This window comes from Erinaceus europaeus, chromosome 19 (assembly GCF_950295315.1).
Source record: "Erinaceus europaeus chromosome 19, mEriEur2.1, whole genome shotgun sequence".
Taxonomy (NCBI): domain Eukaryota; kingdom Metazoa; phylum Chordata; class Mammalia; order Eulipotyphla; family Erinaceidae; genus Erinaceus; species Erinaceus europaeus.
Genome location: NC_080180.1, coordinates 50,751,840 through 50,772,527, shown reverse-complemented (window position 1 = coordinate 50,772,527; position 20,688 = coordinate 50,751,840). Strand labels below are relative to the sequence as shown.

Here is a 20,688-nt window from a genome sequence, read left to right as displayed (position 1 = left end):
CTAAGAGAAGTTAAACATATGTGTATGTTAAACATATGAAAGGGATATACTTAGTGTTAGACACAAAACATGACATTATCACTCAGTTTTTAAATCTTTGATGAGGAAATATAGAAAGCATGTAAAAGCAAATTAATTCCAAGCAATCTAAACCAACCGCAAAAGGGAGGGGAGGCTACAATTTCTCTGTCCTCTAGCACTTCTAGCAGAGTCAATGAGTTATGCAATAGGCAACAACTGACAGAAGACAGTCTAAAACTAAATTGTTGGGATTTGTTCTCTTCCAGAAAATTTTCTGGTCTGAGTTTTATTTTCCAATTTAGCCTTCTTCTGTTAGTACAAATGCAAGGCTATAATTTAACATAGTAACCTAGAAAAGTCAGGCTGAATAGTAAGCCCAGGATGTCCTCAGGGAAAGCTCTGAAGCTCTCCATTAATTTTTCTTATAGAATATTCTCCTTAGTCTTTTTAAACTAATGTCCACATTAGAAGATAAGGGTATATAAGAAATAGGCATTGCAATATAATGAAGTAATCTACAACATATTACATTTATTAGAAATATTCAACAAAGAACAAAATCATCTTTGTCAATAACTCCTTAATAATGAAAAACCTCTACCGTTGCACTTTATTTATAAGTACTTTCTTTTTACATTGATATTAAAATAATAAATCAGCTTGTTAATGACTTTAAACCTATTAGAGGCCTCAGTGTAAGTGCTTAGATCACAGCAGTGACCTCATTCAGAAGTCAAGTGACAAAAGAGATGGAAAAAAAGATAGTTTCTAGAAGCACAGTACAAATACAAGAGGGTGATAAAGACAACTGTATTGTCTTTGCAATGTTTGAACTCAAAATGCTTTTCAGCATGGCTACTACTTGTTTGTTAGAGAAACAGGAACTACTAAAGGAATAAAGATAACCAGAGAAATAGCTACTTGCAAAGGTTACGGCCCAGCAAATAGAAGAATCTTTTTATTTCAGAGCAAACATTTTTTTTTCAGGAGCTATCAGTCCATCTATTTACCTAGTGAGATATTCGCTCTTTAGTTAAACAAGTAAAATAAAATAAAATAAAATAAAATAAAATAAAATAAAATAAAATAAAATAAAATGGGAATTAAAACACACGTAGACATGATATAGGCACTTACTTCATCTCAGGACGGATTTTGTTTTGTTTAATGTGTTTTTGCTATCACACATATTTTAGGCCTAAAAATATAACTCTAGTTAACAATTCAAATAGTAACACCAAGTAACTCAAAAAATACAGCCAAAATTCCAACAATAAGGGTCAAAACTTGGCAGAAAAGGAAGGGGTGCCATCCTGAAAACTGCCTACAAGATCACGCTTGGTTATATGTTAGCACAAGTTCTACAAGATGGTTGTTAGTTCAGGATTATCTATATATAAACTGTATCGTAACTGCCGCACAATGGCATGCTATTTTTATTTTTTATAACAGCAAAGAGTAATGTCTATCACATTAAATGTAAGTTTAAGAAATGCAATTTTAAAATAATACAGCTTAAAAGTTCTGAGAAACCTAGAGTCATTGGATTATTCTTGAACAACCACCAAGGAAAGCCTAAATGCTGTTAACTTGCATGTATAAGAAGTATCACCAGCTTTTTAAGTTTCCCATGAAAATAAAACTGTAAATGTGGGGCTCTAGTACTTGCCAGCATATTACCAAACATACCTATTTGTCAGTTTTCAATAAGTTTAAAAGACTCTAACAACATGAAAAATAAATGAGACAAAAGGGTCGATGAGGAAAGCTTGCCCTCGAGGCTGTCTAACAGATTATAAAACTATCACAAGTCTTTGCTGGCTACATAATGCACTGATAGCTTTGGTTATAAATACCCACTGAAATCTGAAGCATTTCTTCACTCAAGGAGGCAAAAGTACATCATTTAAATCAACATTCCTACTTTACAAACGTGAGAGACTTACCCGTCTTCGACAAAAAGGCAGGCCTTGGGCAATGATGCTAATGCTAAAGATCTTCATCACAGTTTGATGTGGTAGAGGCTCTTTTGCACTTTTAAGATCAACAGGAACCAAGCCATGGTTTACAGTAGCTTTCCCCGGCTTTGACATTTTAAAACTCTTCTTGGCTGATGGCTACTATCTACATGTAATACAGGCACATTACTAAACACTCTAATCACTGAATTTAAATATAATTTTCTAATGAAAAAAGGCTCAGACTTTCAGGGCCTGCTGTTTTTGTCTTTCAACCTTCTCCTACCAAGTGTCCTGACCTGTCTGAGGCTTGGTTAAGTGCAAACTATCCTAGAATAGCCAGGAATTACAAACTACTGAAGTGAAAGCTCCTGCTCCTGCCAGTCAAACAGCTGGTGTACCTCCCCTACGAAGTTAGCAGCGTGGACACACCAAGGCAGGGCTATGTTCTAGGATCCTTTTTAAAAACTGCCCCAGCTCCTAGCCTACGTAAATGTCTAGGAAATGAAGGCAGAGCCTTCTTCACAAAAATCGAAACTAGACACATTTTCTCTTCTTTCTTAAGTCTGCCTTGCCCAAATATCAGTGTTAGTACTTTGGAAATGCTTTTAAATTGTAATTCAGATTTAATAAGTTAAGTGTTTTCAAGATGAAAATATGTTTGGCCTCCCTTAAATGTATTTAGAACAAGTACTATATTTTCCAGTATGTATCCCTTTCCACACATACCATTCTTACTTACCAAGACATTATACTGACTCTAGTTCTTCACTTACTTCTGATTACTCTTACCAGTAGAAATTTTGTTGTTTGCAAATTTCAGTTCAACATATATAATTCTGTGAAATTCAGTGATTCTACTCAAAAGCTTAACAGTAATATGACTGGGTAGTTGTTTGGTTTTAACTTTGCTTATAACTGTAATTTATGATGGGTACTAACCAGGTAAATAAATATTAACTAACCAGTTCACAGGAAAGTCTTATGGCTGATTGTTACAATCTACTGTGGTCAGATCAGTCTTCCTAAAACAGAGGGAATGTGTTTGTTGTACAGTTAACTTCCAGTATCTGAGTGCCAAAGAACTGCTTGAATGTGAGCATTCTCAATTTAACTCCCAATAACTTTCCCAACATTATTGCAAATATTTCCCCTACACTAACCACTTATCACTGTTAGGTCGATCCTTATACTATACATTCAAATCTCATAAACTGAACCATTATGAAGGGAAAAAAAAGTAGCTCAGTATTAAAGCCAACAGTTTTAACTGATGGTCCGTAATTAATGTGAACTGCCTATTCGTAGTGCTCAACTGCTTTGTTTGCCGCTTCCATTCTATTCTTTTTCCAGTGCACTTATAACTTGTTCTAATAGTTTTCATGGATTTTCATAGTGGGAATTTAGAATATCATAGAGAAATAGAAAGAGTGTGAGAAAAGGGTGATTTCTTTTTTCCCAATGGAGAGATATGTCTTGCTGTATGTAAAGTGGACTCCCGGGAAGTCAATCCACACACAAGAAATATTCTCAGCCCTCTACCATCATGCTTCTTTCTTAAAGAACATGTTTCTCTTAATATCACAATGTAAAATGAGATTAGAAAAGGCAAAAATCATGAGCATAGATGGCACTGTTATTTACACAAAATTGAATTTCTCCAAAGAAGATATAAAAGTGGCCGATAAGCATATGTAAAGGTGCTTATCACTAACCATTAAGGAAATGCAAATCAAAGACAGAATAAAACACCACGATGTAAGCACACACAATAAATAATGAGTGTCAGCAAGGATGTGGGGAAATGGGCCCTTGGAGCATTCACTGGTGGGGAAGTGGTTACTGTGAGAAATGGTATGGTAATTTATGAAAAAAAATCAATAAAAAGAAATTCCACTTAGCAAGTCAAACAGAAATTGGGACACCCAGGTTCATGGTTTGTAGCAGCATTATTTGCAAAAGTCAAGTGGAAGCAACACAAGAGATTATTGATGGGTGAGTAGATAAAATGTGGCATATACATACAATGGAACAGTGTTCAGCCTTTAAAAAGGAAGAATTCTAATATTGGTTACAGTGTGGACGAACTTTAAAGACCTAATGCAACGTAACCTGTGAATAAAAAAAAAGATAAATATTGCATGATCTCATATAAATGAGACACCTCGAGCAGTTTAATCGATAGAAACCGAGTAAGAAAGGTTGTTGCCTAGGTCAAGAGGGAAAGAGCAATTGGGATGTTGGCATGTCAATAAGTGCAGCTGCACAGTGCTGCTTATTAAAGGTTATAAAAGATTATTAAATAAAAACTAGGTTATCGCTTTGAAAAAATATTTACAAGAACAAAAAGTTAAAATAGGAATAAAAACTAAAGCTATAATTATATATATATGTATGTATATATATATATATATATATAATTTTGTATTTAATACTAGATGGCTAGAGGAAACTCAAAGTGGTGACATTCTAATTGAACTCATTTTAAAATCAGTAAGTAGCTGCCCTCCTCTGGAGAGTACAGAGCACTGCAGCTCTAATAAGCCAAACATTAAACTGTACTGTCTACAATATATTTTTGTAAAAATGAGACATTCTTAGTGATTACATGAGCATTAATTTCTAAATGTATATACTGTCAGGTTTCATCTTCGATGATTCAAATTAACAGCAGTTCAGGAGTAATGTTCTCCATCAGAATGCAGACATTCAAAATACCAGATATGCAAAGGAAAAGTTAAGTCAATTAGGGAAATCTCAAATAGTGCTAAAAAGAACCCTGATCGTTAATAATCTAACACGCAGCTCGTTCCAGGTATTCAAGAAAAGTAATATATTTCAATTATACTTTCAAACACATGTAAGTGACCTTAATTGTTTACTCCCTTCTCTACAGTGAGACTCCAAGCCAAGCTCTTTAAAAGACGCTATCAACACATACTAAGGAAGTGTAACAGTGGAAATAGGTGCATTGACCCTGGAGTACAATCATTGAGGATCTACCACAAATTAGAAATCAGTATACCTTAAATTAGTATCTTTATGTATAAAGTTCATTTATTTGACACACTCCTCACAGTTTTCAGGAAGATTAAATCAGTTAATGGAAGTCTAGAGAAAAATGCTTCATATGTATAAAGTACTCAATGCTGTTATAGTCACCATTGCTCCTGCAACGACTGCTACTACTTTAACTAGGACCAATGATCACAAAGTTGTATAGACTGCCCTTGAGTTAATTAAGTCACCAAGAAAGTAAGACTCAAAGACCCACATGTAATATCAAAGTAGAAGATTTTACTAATCTTTTGTGGATTGTTAACTCTTAGTTTAATTCCACTGTGGTCTGAGAAGATGCTTGGGATGATTTCAATGCTCTTGAATTGGCTGATGCTGATTTGTGGCCTAACATACGGTCTATCCTTGAGAATGACCCATGTGGACTTGAGTAGAATGCGTAGTCCAGTTTCTTGGGATGAATGACACTAAAAATGTTCAATAGTTCTAGTTTATCTATCTCCTCATTTAGCTCCCTCATATCTTTATTGATTTTCTGCCTGGATGATCTGTCAAGTTGAGAGAGTGGGGTGTTGAAGTCCCCTACTATGACTGTGTTGCTGTTAATACATTGCTGTAGCTCTTTCAGTAGATGTTTGATGTATTGAAATGGCTTCTCATTGTTAAGGCATCTTGATTGACTGACACTCTGAGCATTAACTGATTCACGGGTAGCAGGGTACCCAATAGAGCACATTCATCACTGTGTGAAGAGCTGGGTCCAAGCCCCGGCTCACACTGACTGGGCTAAGTTTTAGAAGCAGTGCGGTGCTTTAGATGTCTCTCTTTTGCTCTCATCACTTTAATAAATAAAAAATAAAAGATATTCTATTTTTCATAAACTAATCTTGAATCAGCTAAAAATTTGACTATAAGTATGATTTCATTTCAAGAATTTTTAATCTCACATGAAAAGTTTTCTTGTTTTTTTTTTTTTTGACAGGAAGATTATCAGGATAGGCCATTTAAACTTGTGCAATTTTAAGCAACAAGTGATCTATTCTTTTGTAGAAAAGGGAAATTTTTCAGATACTAAAATTATGTTACTAGTAATGTGAAACATCAGAGTCAATATTCTTTTGAGACATATGTATGGTGATATAAAACACAATTATTTATACAGGGATATAGAATGAGACATTAGTCTCTACATCTAAGTCACTGTTTTGTTTGTTTTTTAGCACATCTGATCCCAAAGTGATCCATCTACCTCCCTAAGCTAAGCAATTTATGAAAGAGTAAAATAGTGATAAAACAAGAAATTAAGTTCTTTGTTTAACAATAAACGAGCTATCAAGCCTGAGTTAGTAACTACAAAAAGTCTGGTACTTCATTGTTTTAGCTGTAGAAATGAAAATATAATTAACTTTGTATAAAAATGTAATATATACAATGCTCTTAAGGTTTTATTATTAATAAAAGGCGTAAGTCACATGAATAGAAATATTTTATGATACTTAAAAACACATTCTAATGAGTCCCTGAGAAGTTCAGAGACATTTAAATTTTCAAAGTGCTTGATAAGGAAGATCATAGTCTCTAGTAGTAATATATAAAACACATTATTATAATCATATAAACATTCAACTGGTCACATTATATCAAAGTACTGCCCTATGAATCTTCTTTACCCAAGCACCAAGGTCAGTCAGTCCTTAACAGCATAACAGTTAGCCTGGGTTCTGAAATAGCGCTTGCAACTTCTTTGAAAGTTATAAAACTGTGACTGAGCAACTGGACACTGGCAGAAACCAGCCACTACATATACACATGTATATGCAGCATCTTTCAAAATCACAAAGGCACAATCTCAGGTGACACAAAGTCTTGTCACTCCTTTGATTTATATAAACCAGGTCTGATTGCTGGGCATTTAGACTGTTTCTGAATTTTGCAAAAAATCTGTAAATTAAAGTTGGATGTTACATACTATTGTCTTAGATCTTTAGGTTATGGTTTAAATAATACTTTCCCTCATTCTTTCATTAAGCATGCAAAAAAAAAAGATTTGGCATAAAAGATATCAAACTATTAAGACTGAACTTTGAAAGTATTTCAGAAATGCTCAGCATGAAGGTCTTTAGTGATTGCAACATAACTTGCCTTACAATTATGTTTTACCATCCAATCTGTGCTGGGTCCTCCCAGCTGTTTTAAACTGGTCTTACACAGCTGCTCACCAAGAATTTACTTGGTGATTATTATAGCTATACCTTTAAGTCAACTATGACAAAAATGACAGAGTAATTACAGGTATTTCAGTCATGCAAAAGTTTCATGTGGTAAGAGAGTTATTTAAAAAACTCAGTTAACTTTCTGAAATTCCCAAAATAAAATTTAAGTATAAACAAGTTTAATCTTAATAAGCTTCATAAATCTTTTAATTAAGGTAAATAATACTAATCAGTGACTTATTTCTCCTATAAAATTGTTTAGAAAGTATGGATGACACTAGAAGCAGAATAATTATTAATAATTCCTTTAGGGTATATAAGCATTTTAACTAACTTATAATTCAATATGTTTACAAACTGATGGCTAAAACACAATGTAGAGAGCTGTCCTATGAAACACACAAGCTATTGGTATGAAATGTACAATATTTTACAGTTGGTCATTTAAGCAAGTAAAACAGAGCTGAAAGATAGTTCACACCTGGGTAGTACATGTGAACTGTCATGCATATGACCCAGGTTAAAACCCCAGGACCATAGCAACAGGTATGCTCTGGTGCCTGCCTCTCCCTCTCCCTCTCCCTCTCTCCCTTCCTCTCCCCCTCCCCCTAGTGCTCTGGTGCCTCCCTGCCTCCCTCCCTCCCCTTCCCCCCTACCAATTCCTCTCCCACTCAGTCTCCTAATCCCTCTACCTTTCCCTCCCTTCATCCCCCGCCCTCTTCCTCTCCCTAAATGTGTGCACACAAACAATATAAAAATGAGGGGGGAAAAAGAGTAGGTCTAGGATTAGTGAATTCTCACATGTATAAATATAAGACCAGCACCTTCCCCACAAAAAAGCAGAACACTAAGTGGGAGATGATTATTTCCTACACTGTTGCCATTTTATACAATTGTAACTAAAAAAATGTATCTTTGAATGATATGATCATAGTTCCACGAGTTCATCTACATAATTCTCAGTAACACACTATGAAAGCATGTGAGATTAACATTCACGTTCATTGTAAAAGTATTGTAATAGCAGAAAATGCACTTGGTGTTGAGGTAAGCTATAAAAATACATATTTAGGATCTCATTCCTGAATGAGCTGAAAGTGGACACTACTGGGTTTTTATAACATGAAAATTGCATATTTGAAAAAAATGCACTGTCTGATGCAAGCATTAGTTGTATGCCGAAGTTTAAATTAAAGAGACAGTCTTAAAGCTGCCATTCTTTCCAATAAATGAAATACTAGTGATCAAGAAAGACTGGAAATGAAGGGAAAACTCAATCCCTATGAATTGTTGATTATGCCTGAAATACATCTTGGAATAAAAGTCTAGCTAGGGATGCTGGGAAATTATCAGACCAACAGGAAATGTGAAGAAAGTAGTTTCTCAGCTGCAGGGCTGAGAAAGCGAGATGTATTATTTCAGGTACAATGATGGTGGGGTGGGGCAGAGAGAGACACTAAACACTGGCAAGTTTCCAGCTGATCATACTTTATTTCCCTAAAATCTATAGCTTGACTGTGAGGTATCCTTATCTCTACACTTTATAGACAAGTGGGAGAGATGCAAAAATGTGCCCCCAGTGACTGGGTCGCAGTGAAGCAGTGATCTTTACTCCAGTATGCCCACTTAGTAAGCACAAGTTCTGTAAATTCCATGTTCTATTCTGTAGAATCTCACGCTTAATCTAGTTGTGTTGCTGTGTAATCTATTTAGAAATTGACTTACATTTCAGATATGTACGTTTGTCAGTAACTGAGTTCTGAGATAACTGCAAAGTATTCCATAAGACATTTATACTGGCCTGGTAGGTGGTGCAGTAGACAAAGCACTGTATCCGCAAACATGAGGTTCTGGTTTTAATCCTCAGCATCACATGTGACAGAGTGATGCTCTGGTGTTCTCTCTCTTTCTCATAAATGAAATAAATCTTCTTAAAAAGGCATTTAGGTGCTGTGCAGTGGCTCACTAGGTAGAGTGCGCACATCGCTATGTGCTAAGGACCCCAGCTTAAGCCCTAGTCCCCACACCTGCTGTAGGGGAAGCTTCTCGGCTGGTGGTGCAATGTTGCAGATGTATCTCATTTTCTCGCTTCCCTTCTCTACCTCTCATCTTTTAACGAAAAGAAAGGAAGGAAGGGAGGAAGGGAGGAAGGGAGGGAGGGGGAAAGAGAGAGAGAAAGAAAAAAAGCCAGTCAGCCAATGAAGTTATGCAGGCAGAGTCCTGGTGATAACCCTAGTGGCAATAAATGAATGAAGGGTGATTTATATATTACACCAGAACTATTTTAATAAGTCTGGTTTCTATAAAATTCAAACTTAAGAAGAGAATAACAGTTAAAGGAGAGAGGGAGGGAGGGAGGAAGGGAGGAAGAGGGAGAGGGAGAAAAAGAGCGAGAGAATATGTGTTATAACAAAATAACTCCTGCATGGTTCCCATGGAGAGGTGAATTTTGTTTCAAACAACAGGAAATGTAGAAGTTAAGCCATGTGACTTTTTCAGTTATCACAAAGATTCAGCTTCCTACTATCTTGTTTACTGGAGACTCACACAGTAGTCCCAATAAACTATTTTAGTCATTTAAATAACCTGAGGCCAGAGTGATAAAAAAGGAAAAAAAAAAAAAAAAGAGGAGGAGGAAGAAGAGGAGGGGGAGCGGGTGCTGGCACCAGCTTGAGAGAACAAGTCTCAATGCACAAGGACCCAGGTTCAAGCCCCGGGTCCCCACCTTCAGAGGGAAAGCTTCGTGAGTGCTGAAGCAGGGCTGCAGGTGTCTCTCTGTCATCCTCCCTCCCTATCATCCCCTTCCCTCTCGATTTCTGGCTGTCTCTATGCAATAAATAAAGATAATAAAAAAAGAGAAGTAAAGTCATGATGTAGTTAAAAAAAAAAAAAAGGAGAAGGGGGTTGGGTGGTGGCGCAACTGGTTGAGCACACGTTACAGTGCGCAAGGACCCAGGTTCAAGCCCCCAGTCCCCACCTGCAGGGGGAAAGCTTTGCGAGTGGTGAAGCAGGGCTGCAGGTTTCTGTCTATCTCCCCCTACTCTCAATTATTAGCTGTCTCTATCCAATAAATAAATATAATAAAAATTTTTTAAGGAGGAGGAAGAGGAGCAGAAGCTAGTCTAAATAAAAAGACCATTGTCTGAAGGTGTTAAATTATATCCCTGATAGCTTAAATTAAAAAAAAAAAAAAAAACTGTTAAAGCACTAAAAAGGATTAAAAAGGAAAAGAAAAAGACTATGCACTGAAACTCTAAGAAAAGGGTTTTTAGTAACTACTTGCTATTCTAGACCCCTTTGATTTCACTTCCAGCTACTTGTGGGTCCACAATCCACAGGGAGTCCTTCTGAAACCCACACCTATAAGAGTAAAACAAGAACTGCAAAATAATCATTCCTGCCTAATCTATTAAAGTTGTAGGATGACTGGTTAGTTGGTAACAGATATGTGAAACATGTTACAAACCAAGGAGCCTGCAGAACACTGAGGTATTCGTTCAACAGTGTTAATATCAAATCTTAACAAGAATTGAAAGATAGTTGATCCAGAATGCAATTTTACCGAGTGGGTATTTGGAAAATGGCCAAAGTTTTGATGGACAGTTACACACTGACTATAATGATTAGAAATGAAGTGTTTGGTGAGTTTCTGGGTATTCTAATATTTTGTTTGAAAAGCATTTTATGGGGCTGGGGAGAAGACACAATGATTATGCAACTTTCATGCCTGAGCCACTGAGATCCTGGCTTCAATCAGCAGAACCACCATAAGCCACAGCTGAACAGTGCTCTGGTCTCTCATTAAAATTGACAGATAAATAAATAAATAAATAAATAAATAAATAAATAAATAAATAAATTTTTTTAAAAGGAAAATATTTCATGTTGACTTGAAATTTATACCAAAACTAGTTGGTACAGAGCAAAACCTTCTGGTTTTCCCCCAATCGTCTTGTCTTTGTCCCAAGTAAACTCAAATGACTAGAGAAGCAAGTGAATTAGAAAGAGAAGCAGGTCAGGCTTAAGACCTGTGTAAGCCAGGAAGGCCCCTTTAAAAGGTGCAGCTACTTGTTGGCACGTGAGCCCAATCAGTTCGAATATTTTAATTTGTAAAAGAAGGAGGAGGGAAATCAATATTTTTATGGTTGTGTTTCAAATTTTTAAATGTGTTACAAATACTGAATAAGACACTTCTAGTTTCTTCTGTTCTTCTCTGGAGTAAAGAAGCATAAAGGCAATTTTTTTCTAATTTTTTAAAAAATATTTATTTATTTTCCCTTTTATTGTTGCCCTTGTTTTTTATTGTTATAGTTATTGTTGTTGTTGATGCCGCTGTTAGGATAGAGAGAAATGGAGAGAGGAAGGGAAGCCAGAGGGGGGAAAGAAAGACAGACACCTGCAGACCTGCTTCACCACCTGTGAAGCGACTCCCCTGCAAGTGGGAAGCCGGGGGGCTCGAACCGGTATCCTTACGCTGGTCCTTGCGCTTTGCAACACGTGCACTTAACCTACTGCGCTACCACCCGACTCCCAAAGCACTTTTTTTTCATTAAATGAAAGATCATTGATGCCTAAGTTATAAAGGATAATGAATCGTAAAGTTGTAAGAAATAAACTTGAAAAACTGGAACTGTGAGTGCTATAAATACCACAGATGTACATCAGCATATTTTAAAAAGTCACTCACTAGACCCTAAAATAGATGGCAGCATGGTGATGAAGTGTACACAACTCATTCTAGAATTAAATTAAATTCATAATGGAGACATATAAAACCAACATCTGTAGCTAAGGAAGTGAATAATTCTTAGCTCTGACTCCCCAAATTTACAAGGACTTCTGTTAATACTTCCATTCCTCATTTGTATCTGATTTCACCAGCCAGAAAATGTCATTTAAAACCAAGCAGACACACTTTAACCAGAAAACCAAAGCTGTGAAGTAAACCACCTTCTAGAAACAATTGCTATTTCTAAAGCAGAAACCATCTTTAATAGTTGTGTCGGCAAAAAAACAACCAAACAGAAGAACAGAATGCATTTGTACAGTTCAAATTCTTTTCGGGGGGGGGGGGGGAAGCTGTATTAAAAAGGGAATGCGTACCCCAAAGTACATATATTTCAGCTCTGGCAATGTATGAAAACAATCGCCATTCTTGTACCTACAGCTCATATCATTGGAGGTTAAAGTCTGCATGCAAGGTTTAATTACTGCTAGGAGGAAGAGTCAAGCTAGCACTGTGTCATCAACAGCTAGTAGCTCTACCAACTTCTATTACAAAATGCCTTCTCTATAAAGCATACTGAATAGGGAAAATTTCAACATGACTGAAATTTTCTTCCACTTACGACGATAGATTTCATTTACTTACAGAATTATCTCTTCACTGGGAAGTTTTACTATTTCCTGTATTATGAAAAACAATCTTCCCTAGTGTTTATTCTAGCTGCAGTTAGTGAACTCACAAACATCCAGGCATCGTGGAGGGCAACTAGCATGTCCACCTCCATCTCTTCTGTACATGTGCATGTAAAGACTCAAAGCTCCAACACTACAAAAACAAAAACAAAAAAAACACAAAAACAAAACCCTGCTTTTTGGTTCAGCATTACCAGGCACTTGAGAGCAGTGCCTGCTGGGGATACAGTGCTTCATGGTTTGTACCAACAAAACTGACAACGCCAACCAGCTGGGCTCTGTGCTCAAAGTCACCATAGTTCAGGCAATAATCAGTGGGCTAGTTTCAACCCACCTAAAAAACCAAGTATTCTGAAACTAGACATTTTTGCACCGCACGGTGTTTGGACTGACTAGCTGCGGTCTTGTTATAGTACAATAGTAAGTCTTATGAAATATAATAGCGAACACGTAAGCATGTTCTTGCTTTTAAGTACTTTCTCTACACTATCTCATTGGATTGGTCCACTAATCTGCATGGTAGGTATTATAAACAGCATTAAGGTAATTCCCAGTGGTAGGCAGAGAGACAGTACAGCAGTAACACACCTGCCTTTCATGCCTGAAGCCATGGAGGTGCCAATACCAGAAGAAACTGGAGCTGAGCAGGGCTCCAGCCTGTCACTCTCACTATAAATCACTTTAATAAAAGGTACCTCTCCTCCAGTTAACAAACTGCTCATGACCAAACTACCATAAAGTGACAGAGCTAGTCAGCAAACTCCAGACTGACTTCAGAAATCACTCTACCACAGAGGGATGTTACTGAGGGCACACTATTCTGAATCACCCAAAAGCCCCACATGAAAATTCCTCTCATGTGATATCAGGAAAAAGGAGGCACATGGGTGAGAGAAAGAGAAAGGTGGCATGTTTTCAGGAGAAAACACAGACCACCTTCCTAATTTTGTCATAAGAAAGGTAGAAAGACCAACTAATAGACCAATGTTTTACAATTTATCTACACTAAAATCATGTGGGATCTTATTAAAAATGCACATCTCAGTCCTACAGATTGGGGTTAGGAGATCCGTAGTACAGTAAAGAGATCTTTTTTTTTTTAAAGTATTACCTTTATTTATTTACTGGATAGAGACAGCCAGAAACCGAGAGGAATGGGGGGATAGACAGGAAGAGAGGCAGCATTGCTTCAACACTTGCAAAGCTTTCCCTTGCAGGTGGGGACTGGGGACTCAAACCTGGATCCTTGTAACATGTGCGCTCAACCAGGTATGCCACCACTCGGCCCCATAAAGAGATCTTTTTAATAAGCATTTCAAATGTTTCTGATGTGCCTGCTCTAGGGGTACACTTGGAAGATGACTATTCTCGGCCTCTGTGAACGGTCAGTCTGCAATCTATTACCAGTTCACTCCAAACTCGTCCTAACTGGCCCATTACCATCTGTCATGGCTTTCCTCCACAGCATACTCTGGTATCTCTCCTGCTTCTGATTTTCAGGCATGCTGGTTTTTTAACTTTCTTATATGTATTTCTACTACATAAAAGCCACCTCAAATTCTTTGCAGAAGTCAGGATATTCATTTCTTTTATATAAGACCAAGTTGTTTGGTAATTCAACACAAGCTAATATATTCTATATAATAAACATGTGTATTACATATACATGAAGAAGTGGGTCTTCAAGTCATGAAGGCCCTTCAAGTGTGACGTACACACTGCACTGCTAAACCAAACAACCAGGGGGCTGGAGGGGTCTGCACTGAATGGAAGCTACTTTAATTTTGTACGAGAGCTGAACAGACCACTCTTCTTCCTTGAATAATGTTTAGTGGAAATGACTGATTCTGACAACAAACCAGTCCACAGAAATGCTTAAATGTTTGGATGGGGGGGAGGGCTGTCATCTAAAATTCTAGAATTTCAGTGATTTTCACAAAATTTTAAAGGCAGTGATATCAAGATCACAAATTTCACAAGTAACAAGCTTTGGAGGTATTTTGGCTGACTGGGTCTTATATTTGGTCCATTTAACTCTGGAAATTATCTCCCTGGTTCCTATTATGTGTCTCAAGATCTCTGTCACCATGGTTATCGCTGGTGCTTAGCGCATGCAAGATGACTCCACTGTCCCAGCAGCCACTTCCCTTTCCTTCTTTCTTTCTGATAAAGAAACAGGACGAGAGACACCCGTGGCACTGACCTACTGTTAGTGGAGCTTCCTCCCTGTAGGCAGAGATCAGGGGCTTGAACCCAGGTCCTCAAGCACAGAGATGCATGCATTCTACTAAGTATATCACCACCTGGTCCCCTTAGTGTCTCTGGAATTTGTGCCCTGTATAAACTATGACATGGGAAAACAAGATTTCAAATGCTTTCTTTTTTTATTTATTATCGGACAGAGACAGAGAGGAACTCAGAGGGGATGGAGAGGCAGAGAGACACCTGAAACCCTGCTCCAAAGCTCATGAAGCTTTCCTCCTGCAGGTGGGGACTATGGACTTGAACTGGAAACCTTGAGCACTGCAATGTGTGTGCTTAGCCAGGTGTACCACCACCTGGCCCCACGATTGCTTTCTAAATGAGTTATTTTAGTATGTTCAAGAAATCAACAAATGGGGGAGATAGCATAATGGTCATGTAAAGAGACTATCATGCCTGAGGCTCCAAAACCTCAGGCTCAGTCTCCTATACTACCACAAGCCCGAGCTTAGCAGTGTGTATGTGTGTGTGTGTGGGGGGGGGGGGGGGATCAATGATACTACTTACAGTACAGGTGGGATGGTGTTCTAGAAACATCTCTAGCACTCTAGTACTGACTTCCCCAAACCTCCTAACTTTTGAGATTAAAGTGATCTTTTCCCTTTTTAAAATACCACATAACCTCAACCTGCCCCTCCCTCATTACTCATTCATCTTTTTGAACTGAAATGGGAGGAAGCACTGAGTATGGTCAAGGGGCCAACACCTTCCTCCCTCTACCCCCTCGAAAACCAGTATTAAACTGTGACAAGACTTGGAAGGAAAAGGGTAATTCTTTGAGGGTGCAAAAACGCTAAGCTGAACTGGAGGCTACGTAGTAAGGTTATGTTATCCCCAGCTACATGTTTCCACATCTTCAACTCGTCAACAGCATCTAGGCCATTTCCTTCTCAAAGAAGAGAAACCTCAGCTACTTCTCCTCAGACTCATATACTAGTCTCTCTCTCCTTTTAACTTGTTAACTGTTCTTGACCAGTTAACATTCATAAGAAACACTATGTTACTAACAGCTCATTTCATTTCATGAAAAAACTATCAGAGTTCAAGTTCAATTATTTAAACTGATTTTATCTGTCAAAGTACAATAAATGGGCTTTTCAAGAAAAGGCGGCAGAAAAAAAAAAGTGACACATGAAATGTAACTACCAACTAGAGAATTCCATTTTTCCTAACAATCATGTTAAACTGAAAAACAACTCATCGACATTTAAGAGGATTAACTCCTCGGTAAAATTTAGAACCAAACATCAAAATTTTGTTACTTCATTATAGTAGCTTACTTCAGGAAATAGTTTAATACGCAACTCTAAGTATAAGCAATGTGTTTACAAGTTCGCCTTGACCTGCATCACAGAACAAGGAGCAAAACTGCTTCCCCAGAGACCATATCCTTACCCCTCCATAACACATGACAGTAGTGGCAAGTGTCTCTGAAAATATAAAGAAAAAGGGTTTCTAGTGTTCCATTTAATATACTGAACTTCCCCTTTAGAAATTACCAAAGACCAGTAGTATCCATAAGTCAAAAATAGTTCAGGTTTTTTTCAAAGCCTATAGAATGTTTCCTTTCCTTTCTCTTTTTCTAATTAAACGTTAACACTTTTCATAGAAAAGTTATTTTCTGCAGCTCTTAAGAGCCAAAAGTATCATGACTTTCTTCACTCATTCACAATCTGTCTCCTGGGACTCTGTTGACTATATTTCTTCACATCAAACAACCAAAAGAAACTGAGGAATAAAAATCACCTTTTGTTCAGGATGTTCAAGTTACACTCTACCACCTTTCCTCCCATGTTAATACAAGAGAAAGTTTGGACAAGAAAGATGGTCTTTTAGGAAGGCTACTTCTTTTCTCACATCTAATTTGAGGAAGTCCTAAGCAACCAACAAGGTTTTTGATTTATTTTTATGTGTAAGTACTTGAGACATTTTCACAAAGCATGCCTATAGCCCAATGAAAAGTATGGGTGCTTTGCCTCACAACGCTCACTCTTAGCCTTCATTGCTACTATTTTTTTAAACAATAAAATGAGCATGGGGGTCAGGTGGTGGAGCACATGTTACGAATGTGCAAGGAGCCGGGTTCAATCCCCCAGTCCCCAACTGCACGGGGAAAGCTTCATGAATGTTGAAGCAGGGCTGCAGATGTCTCTGTTTTTCTCACTCTCTATCACTCCCTTCCCTCTATCTCTGGATGTCTCTATCCAATAAATAAACAGATGATAATAATAATAATGGCATATACTAACCGTTGACGAACCAAAAAAGGAAGGGGGGAAACTCTAGTTATCTCACAGATTATGAGGCAACATGCATAACTACTCCAAAACTTTTTCATTCAGAGCAAGAAACAATGTACTTAAGACAAAGTGGAAGAGGAAGAAGCAGTATATATCTAAATATACTGAAAGCAGCCTACATTCACCACTTTGTCAGTAGGAGTAAGGTACTATATGGCCCTCTAGTGTTCAGTGAAGAAACAGAAGCATTTTAAGTAAAAATTCTTCTATCTCATAATGAACAAAAATGCATCTGACTTAATTTGTATATTAAATAAGCTGATGCGTAACATCTACAAAAACTTACATGTTCTATCTTCTATGGCTTTACTTCTCTATGTCTTTTAAGGTACTTTCCATATTTAGAGTATCCACTGAATCCTGAAATGTCTTTAAAAAGTCCTCCTTCCACACACACAAACAAAAAATAATAATAAAAATAAAAGTTAAAAAAAAACCCTCAGGGAGTCGGGCTGTAGCGCAGCGGGTTAAGCGCAGGTGGCACAAAGCACAAGGACCGGCATAAGGATCCCGGTTCGGGCCCCGGCTCCCCACCTGCAGGGGAGTCGCTTCACAGGCGGTGAAGCAGGTCTGCAGGTGTCTTTCTCTCCTCCTCTCTGTCTTCCCCTCCTCTCTCCATTTCTCTCTGTCCTATCCAATAAGGACAACAGCAATAATAACTACAACAATAAAAAAAAAAAAAAAACAGCAAGGGCAACAAAAGGGAATAAATAAAATAAATATTAAAAAAAAAAAAATTTTAAAGCCCTCAATGCAAAACAAAGAAATAGCATTCTCAATTAAAACTAAACAACACTGAACTTAAGGCAATTTTTTCAAGGAGATTAATAGTGTAATGACTACAAACTAATTATTTAAAAACATGCCTAGTTTAAATTTTCTAACCATATTTCCTTTTCTCTATTTTCAAGGGGCTGGGAGACAGTATAACGGCTATGCAAAAAGACTTCCATGTCATATGCTCTTAGGTACCAGGTCCTCAGCAAGACCACAATCCAGCGCTGAACAGGGGTTGGGGGGGGGGGGGCCTCAACCAAGTTAATTTTTATTTTGTATCATAGCAACAAAAGAAATCAAATACTTGAACATGTATCCTCCAGAAGAAAGTCAAAGATAAGACTGAGATTGTAGGACAAGTGTCAAGATATAAAGAGTAGATTCATAGACAGACAGAATCTCGTTAGTGATTATTTCTCAGACTGAAATCAGTATTGAAAAGGTTTGAAATTGATACTGCTAAGTAAATTAAAGTTGACAAGACAATGATACCAAAATAGACTCAAGTTGATTGTTGGTTTCAAAAAATATACGGTATGTATATATTTCTGATTTATATACTGAAATTTTGAGGGTGTATGGGAAATAACTAGTGTATGATCATGATCTAAACTATATATACATTATTTATTATTTGACAGAGGAAGAAATTGAGAGAAGAGGGGGAAATAGGGACAAAGAAGGAGAAACACCTGCAGCCCTGCTTCACCACTCACGAAGTTTACCCCTGCAGGTGGGGAACAGGAGATTAAACTGGGTCCTTTCACACTGTGTGCTTAACCAGGGGCACTACCACTTGGTCCCCTAAATTATATTTCAAGCTGCTGGAACAACTGGACACACATATGCAAAATAACTTAAAATAGATCCCAGACCTAAATTAAAGAGACGAGACTAGAACTAGTGCCAGCAAGACAACTCACCTGGGAGGTGCCTGCTTTGCCAGCCACGCAACTCATGCTCCAGTCAGGCCACCGGAACACTGAAAGAAGCTCTCTCTCTTCAAAATATTTTGTTTATTTATTAATGAGATAGGAGGAAGGAGGGATGGAGGGAGGGGGGAGGGAGAGGGAGGGAGGGATGGAGAGAGAGAGAGAGAGAGAGAGAGAATATGAGAGCCAGACATCACTCTGTTACATGTGCTGCAGGATCAAACTCAGGACCTCATGCTTGAGAGTCCAATGCTTTATTCACTGCACCACCTCCCAGACCTAGCTACCTCTCCCTCTCCCTCCAAAATAAATAAACAAATAAACAAGTAAATCACCTTGGAGTGAAGAAACTATGGTGGGTGCGGGGATGACATAGCATACTTGTCAGAGTAAACAGTATCATATAGATGGTTTATTATCAGTATTATTAATATCATTATCAATGCTGTTTTCCAGTGAGCTGATGACATTAGGGGAGGGGCCTGGGGCAGCTTGTTTTTAGTGCACCTCAGCAGCACCTGATACTTCAATTTGTTGAAAGATGAGCAAGTGGGATGTTGGTTCTGGAAAACACATTAAACTCAGGTGATTTGGTTTGGTGAAGCTTATGGGTGACTACAGGCTTCTTCTGTAAGAAGGGTTATAAGATGGAAGAGCAGGGGCCAGGTGGTGGCACACCAGTTAAAGGCACACATTACAGTGCTCAGGATACAGGTTCAAGCCCCTGGTCCCCACCTGCAGGGGGAAAACTTTCATAGGTGGTAAAGCAGGTCTGCAGGTATCTTCCCCTCCCTTTCCCTCTCAATTTCTGTCTCTATCCAATAAATAAATAAATAAATAAATATTTTTAAAAAGATGGAAGAGCAAAGGCCAAAGAATAATAGATGTCAACACAAAAGCAGGAAAAAGACAAGACAATGTTACTTCCCAACGTTGGAGTCCCTAGTGATGACCTCATTCCCAAGCCACAGAGACCAATAGGTAAGTTCAGAGGCCTGGGCACAGCTTTGGGCTCAAGGACATGAAAGGTCAATCCAGATGCAATTTCAGGAGACTTAAAATCCATGTACAAAACTAAAGTTATTTACATATAACAATGAGTTTGAAGAAATGGGGGTTGAAAAGGGTTGGGAGTAAGGAGGGGCAGAGAAAGTACTTGGTAGTTTAGAATTAAATATATTTTAAACACAGATCCTGAAATGACTCACAGAAAGATGATTTTTTTTTTTTTTGCCTCCAGGGTTATTGCTGGGCTCAGTGCTTGCACCATGAATCCACTGCTCCTGGAGGCCATTTTTCCCACTTTTCTTGTCCTTGCTGTGGTTATTACTGTTATTGTTGATGTCATTCGTTGTTGGATAGGACAGAGAGAAATGGAGAGAGAAGAGGAAGATAGAGAGGGGGAGAGAAAGACACCTGCAGACCGCTTCACCACCTGTGAAGCGACTCCCCTGCAGGTGGAAAGCCGGAGGCTCGAACTAGGATCCCTACGCCAGTCCTTGTGCTTTGCGCCACGAGCGCTCAACCTGCTGCGCTACCGCCCGAGCCCCCACAGATAGATCTTTAAATAAACAATTTTCATGTTTCATGGAGTCAAAAGTGCTGTCAAAGCTTTTCTAAACAGCTTTCTAAAGAAACTACTTATTAAACAGATGTCTTAAAAATAAGGAAAGATGAGAGTCCGGCGGTAGCGCAGTGGGTTAAGCGCAGGTGGCACAAACATCCGGGTTCGAGCCCCTGCAGGGGAGTCACTTCACAAGCAGTGAAGCAGGTCTGCAGGTGTCTGTCT

General features: G+C 38.0%; 1 protein-coding gene across 3 annotated transcripts in view; it reads right to left on the bottom strand.

The window, feature by feature from the left end:
- Window positions 1–20,688, bottom strand: part of FBXW7 (F-box and WD repeat domain containing 7) — a 176,663-nt gene that overhangs the window by 61,411 nt on the left and 94,564 nt on the right. The window contains exon 1 of one of the 3 annotated variants that reach the window (XM_007528058.2): window positions 1,968–2,250. The exons of the other annotated variants lie outside the window; for them this stretch is intronic. Within the exon in view, the coding sequence (XP_007528120.1) occupies window positions 1,968–2,114 (147 nt within the window). The 5' untranslated portion in view covers window positions 2,115–2,250. Of the gene's footprint in view, window positions 1–1,967; window positions 2,251–20,688 lie in introns of those variants that run through there. 3 annotated transcript variants of the gene reach the window in all.